Here is a 6,000-nt window from a genome sequence, read left to right as displayed (position 1 = left end):
ACTTGGACTGTATTTCTTAGTTCAAAAGATGAGACCTCTGAAATTTTTACTATCTTTGTGAAACTGGTCCAAAAGAAGTCTAAAGTTAAAAGTATTCGATTTGACCATGACACAAAATTCGAAAATGTTAAATTTTTAGAATATTGTGCAAAACATGGAATATATCACAATTTCTCCGCTCCTAGAACTCCTCAACAAAACAGAGTTATGAAAGAAACAATAGAGGCTCAACCTTGTTCTAAACTAAGAGAAGATAAATTGGTTAAAACTTGTGCTAATAAAGTGTTGTAAAATATAAGCAATACTAAGAGATATAGATAGTCGAATGTAGAGATCATCTCATTCAAATGGCTTCAAGTATATCTCACAATGATTAATGACAACCCTATTTGTAGGTTGACAAATCACTCAAAAAGGCACCATCCTAAATGCCTAAATTAATATATACATTCTATGATTCATAGATCCTAAAAAATATGAATACATCAATGTAAGTAATTTATGTATTAAGTAAATTGATAATCTGAATTTTTAGACATTGCATTGAGCATATTCTCATTTGAATTGCTCAAGCTTTTTTTCGAAATGTATATTAACTATGGGAGGTATTTATCGAAGAACGTTTATCAAATCTTCATCTAGTCATGCATATAAGATTTTGAAAATAAGGACATAAAAACAACATTAAACTCCATTGAAACTTAATTTTAATTTTTTATATTTGCAAAGAAAAAGAAGAATGTTGGCTAGATGAAGATATGATATAATCAGTGATTCAGCCAAGGTCTAAAAAAGTAGTATTTATTTATCTAAAATTCGAACACTCTTTAAAATATTCTGAATTATGTTGTTGATTACGTCACCAATTATGTCATAGTTACTAATTACATCATTGAGTATATTACATCATGTCAATGTAAAATTATAATATTTCAATAGATAATCTAGATTCGGGGAAAGTAATCTCAAATAATCAGATTTATTTCTTTAGATCATTCTTTTTCTATTCGTTGACTTGTTGTAATAGTTTTTTTTCCCTATCACTCATGTATCCTCTATATAAATCAACAAGTCCATACATGTTTTCATAATTTTGATTTTAAGTATTTTGAGAGTGATTCTCTCTTTTATTATATATCATGGTAAATTATTTGATTAACTCTCTTCTTACTCGTTGTGTTCCTTTTTATGTGAGGATATTACTCTTTAGAGTCTCAAATAATTTATTAATCACAATTTCTCAAACTTTTATATTTTGAACCATTAATTATTTTTTCGACTTATTGTATTTTTTGTGTAGTTTTTGAATATATAAATTTTATTTTAATTTGGTTGAAGAATATACATTGTATTAAAAATCACAATTAAGTGTTCTGACCCTCATACTCTGATCCTTTCACACAAATTAGGACATAAGGAGTGTTTAGTTTTCCAAAGATAGAACACCATTCACAAAATTTTGTCTATGTCACTGATTACGTCATGTCAATGCAAAAGTATAATTATTCTATAGATAATCTAAATGCGGAAAAAGTAATTTATGACTAGTCATTTTTTTTCTTAGTTTATATAATGCTTGATTGTGGTTAAATGTAATAATTTCTTTCTTTAAACCTCAAACAACCAAATTTCCTTCTTCGGATTATTCTCATTTTGTTCATTCACTCAGAACAACTATTTTTACTTTATTTTTTCCATTTAAGTCATGTGTTGTATCCTCTATATATATAATCCACAATCCAAGACCTTTTTTTAAGGCAAAAAAAATCGCTTTTAAGTTTTTGTGGAGCGATTTTGTCTTTTTCGATATATCATGATAATTTATTCGCTCGATTGTTTTCCTCAATTCCATCACTAAGGAGACATTTTTGAGAAATCATGGCAAAATTTTTAATCTTTTAAATATTTGTATAGGATACATGATAAATTTCATATTTTTCTTGGATGGCATACGCTTCTTAATAAATGTGTGTCATGAAAAAACTTTATTTGTATGATTTCAATCTAACTTTAATCCTGGTATATTTCAATCGTAATTCTCTATTATCTTGTAAAGCTCCCTATTCTATTCATTTAATTCCCTTTTTCTTTGTGAAATAAAAATAATGTAGAAATGTTTGATCTAAAATTGGGAATATTTTTATTTTTTTCTTTTAATTTTTATATAAATGATTTTTGATTTTCTTACACTTATCTTCATTTGTTGATACACTCTTCCAAAGGTTCACGGGAAAAGTAAAGTGGTTTGAAGGCAATGGTGCTAATTAACACAAATTGTTGCTTTAAGTAAACCAAGGGATGTTGCTAACACGATTGTAAGATTTTTGATGAGTCATTTTTCTCGTCCTATTTTAGGTTTGTATTCTTTTTATTTTCATTTTTGAAGAGGTTGTCCAAGCCATTTAACTACGTTTTTAAAGTTTTGGCTTGAATATTTACGTTTTTAATTAGTATGTGAGCAAAACTTTATTAAATAGTCTCTATACTTCTCTTTAGTGTCTATGTCTAACGAGTTCCTTATTCCAATACTTTTCCTATACTTCATCTCTATTTATGATCAAGAAGTTTCACTTTAGGTCCATAATCTCAACCTTTTGAGTCTGCTTTCCATTCCAAGTAACATTTTAGGGATACTGACACCTTCATACAACATTTAGGGAATGGAAAACATATTACACAGTTTTGAAATGTTATTTAACTTTTTCAGCATTACATGCTGAACAATCAAACATATGTTATAATTATTGAAAGTTGTACAAAGGTGTTAGTATTCCTAAAAAAGTTACTAGGAACGGAAAGTAGACTCAAAAGGTTTATAGACCTAGAGTGCAAATTATTGATTCATGAATATAGATGAAGTATAAGATAAGTATAGGAATTAGGAAACTCGTTAGATATAGACAACAAAAAAAAGTATAGAGAAGGTATAATAAAGTTTGTATAAATTATAGAAACCACGTATTATAAGTACTAAATAACATCCTATCCCTTCTAGTTTTTTATTTACAAAAATCCCTTAAAAATGTTGTTTGTGGGATACATAGCGTTGTGCATGGGATACTTAAGGTTTGATACATTCCAGTTAATAGTTGTTGCGTTTCAGAAGGAAACAATAACGTAGATTTGATTTAATAACTATAAATCCCATAATTCACGCCTGAAAGATTGTAAATCTTCAATTCCCTTACGTAACTGATTGATAAATTCAAATTTCAAATCAGAGCTCCTTCAGCTAACCAAATTTATCATGATAAAGTGGATCTACATTCTAAGAACTCGAAAAAAATAGCTTTAGACGATGAATATCACAATTTTATTACGACATTCTGGAATTTGGGTAAGCGATGTTAATTACAAAGGTTACAAGAATGATGGAATTGTCGTTGGAGAATCAATTTCATTTATGAATCTGAAAGCGTTGATTTTAGCAGAGTTGGAGATCGACGGTGTTAGAAAAGATATTGAAATTCGATACATCATAGACGGAAACACATGTCCATTGAAAATCAGGAACGACATGGGTGTGAAACTTTATTTGGAAGTAAGAAGAAATGAGCCTGGAATCGGCATGTATCCGTTATGTATTGATACAACTGAGAAAATGGTTGGGGAGATACATAACTTTGATTGTTCATCCGGTGAAATCATATGCGTGGAAAGTACATAAAGAGATACTGAAGCTCTTGCTCTGGTCGAATTGAGAATTTGTGATTTAGATTATATTCCAGAATTGAATGGTACAAATTACATAACTGATTCCAATAGTACTGATGTGAAGACATGCCAATTGTATAAGGATAAAGGAACACTCATCGCTGTAATGGCGAAATATAAAATAAAAAACAACTTCAATTTCAAAGTGAAAAGATCGGATAAAAAAAGGTATTGGACTGTTTTAGCTCTAATTTGATTTGTTTTTCTTCAGTTTATGCATATAATTAGTATAATTCTAGTTTCTATTGCGTTTGATACATTAGTCTAATTAGTATATGTATTGTATTGATAAGTTCGTTGGTGTTTGATGATTTAAACAAAATGGTAAGTATTATGATTGTTGTGTTCTTTATTATTACAGTTACATTAGTTGTGAAAAACTTTAACAGTGTTTTTGTTATATGACTTAATCTAATGAAAAATGTGTACAGCTATGTGTTAGTTTGCTTCAGTGATGAATGTGGGTGGACTTTAAGGTCTTCGTACAGAAAGAAATCTAATGTATTCAAAATGAGGTCTTTAAAAATGAACATATGTGTTCGATGCGGGATAGGATACTTACGAAAGTACAAGCAACAGTTGGATTTATTAGTAGTGTGACTGCCCCCAAGTTGTTTAATCATAAACGAATTCATACGCCGCAAGATGTAATTGAAGATATTCGAGTAATATATGGGGTTGAAATATCATACCAGCAAGCATGGCGTGCTAAGGAACGTGCACTGAAAATGCTAAAGGGTAAACCATCAGAAAGATATAAGCAGATGCCAAGATACATATGGATGCTAAATAATGTGTATCCAAATTCATATATAAGGATGCAAAAGACGAAAAATAATCAATTCATGTATCTTTTCATAGCACTACGGCCATTGATAAGAGGGTTTGACTATTGCAGACCAGTAGTTGTAGTGGATGCTGCACATCTTGGCGGGGCTTACAAAGGTACTTTTGTATCAGCGAGCACACTCAATGGTGCAGGTATGACTTTTGTAATACTGATGTAATTTTGAACTTTGTTTTCAGTGTATAATCAATGTATCTTAGTGTAACAGTTATATATAATATAGTTAAATGTGTGCTGCTTTGTAAATAGGTAGCATATTACCGTTGGCATATGGTGTTGTAGATACTGAAAATGACTGTTCGTGGACATGGTTCTTCGAACAATTCAAAAATGCATTTGGCGAGCGTGAAAATATGTGTATTGTATCAGATAGAAATGAAAGTATTATGAAGAGTGTAAGCATTGTGTTCCCAAATATACCTCATTGTGCATGCATATGGCATCTTTGGAAGAATGTATGTTCAAACTTCAAAAGGAGTAAAAACACACTAAGTGATATATTTTACTCAATGGCAAAGGCATACAGAAAAGAAGATTTTGATAAATTAATGGCTAAGGTGGTGAAAGTTGATCATAGGGTGAAGGATTACCTTGAGGATGTTGGGTATGAGAAGTGATCAAGAGTTCATTCAATAGTAAACAGAGGTACAATGATGACTTCGAACATCGCAGAGTGTATCAATGGTTGCCTTGTTGATGCACGTCGGTTAACTATAATAGACTTCTTGGAGGAAGCTAGACTTCTATTTGGTAGTTGGAACTATAAAAATAGAGAAATAGCGTCATATACAAAGGACACATTGGGCCGAAGATTTGAGGAGGTATTGATTGTCAACGCATCTAAAAGTTCAAACATGAAGGTATTTATCAATATCCGTATCTTTCTGTTTGATGTATCAACAGCTCTGATTTGTATTGTTTGAGAAATGATATGTAAATGTCATATTATGTAATGTATCAGTAACTTCTAATTATTTTTAGGTTGTCCCATTGTCTGAATATATTTTTTCAGTTTATCAAGCCGAAAGAAGATACATTGTATGCCTTGAGCGAAAAATATGTACGCGTGGAAGATTTCAATATGATGAGATACCTTGCGAACACGCAATTGCAGTTTTGAAGCACAAGAATGTTACGGATATGCATCCATATTGCTCTGATTACTACAAGCCGGATGCATTAGAAAAAAGCTACGAGGTTGCAATGGTTCCAATGCCAGATAAGGAGGATTGGACCGTTTTAGACTAGGTTTTAGATGAAATTGTCTTGCCACCTAAGTACAGAAGGTTGGCTGGACGACCAAGGAATCGAAGAAAGAAAAACGCGGATGAGAAGATAACAGTGAACAAGAATTCTTATGGGCGATGTCGACAAGAAGGTCACAACAGGAGGACTTGTACTTTCTTCCCGAAAGAGAATTGAAATAATGTTTTAAAATA

General features: G+C 30.9%; 1 protein-coding gene and 1 pseudogene across 1 annotated transcript; both read left to right on the top strand.

Annotated features, from left to right (window-relative positions):
* The first annotated feature begins 3,298 nt into the window (after positions 1-3,298).
* On the top strand, positions 3,299-5,178 carry LOC125863659 (uncharacterized; annotated as a pseudogene).
* Positions 5,179-5,214: 36 nt separating this feature from the next.
* LOC125863658 (uncharacterized) lies at positions 5,215-5,809 on the top strand. The gene is made up of 2 exons (XM_049543701.1): positions 5,215-5,421; positions 5,543-5,809. The coding sequence occupies exons 1-2, from the start codon at positions 5,215-5,217 to the stop codon at positions 5,807-5,809; spliced, it is 474 nt and encodes a 157-aa protein (XP_049399658.1).
* The last annotated feature ends 191 nt before the right edge of the window (positions 5,810-6,000 follow it).

The sequence above is a fragment of the Solanum stenotomum genome, chromosome 5 (assembly GCF_019186545.1).
Source record: "Solanum stenotomum isolate F172 chromosome 5, ASM1918654v1, whole genome shotgun sequence".
In the NCBI taxonomy this organism is placed as follows: Eukaryota; Viridiplantae; Streptophyta; class Magnoliopsida; order Solanales; family Solanaceae; genus Solanum; species Solanum stenotomum.
Note: the sequence above shows the minus strand (reverse complement) of the source record. Positions and strands in the feature narration are given on the sequence as shown.

Coding starts and splice junctions, on each gene's coding strand:
- LOC125863658 (XM_049543701.1), top strand. CDS start 5,215: ATGACTTCGAACATCGCAGAGTGTATCAATGGTTGCCTTGTTGATGCA. Junction 5,422..5,542: donor CTAAAAGTTCAAACATGAAG/GTATTTATCAAT, acceptor AATTATTTTTAG/GTTGTCCCATTGTCTGAATA.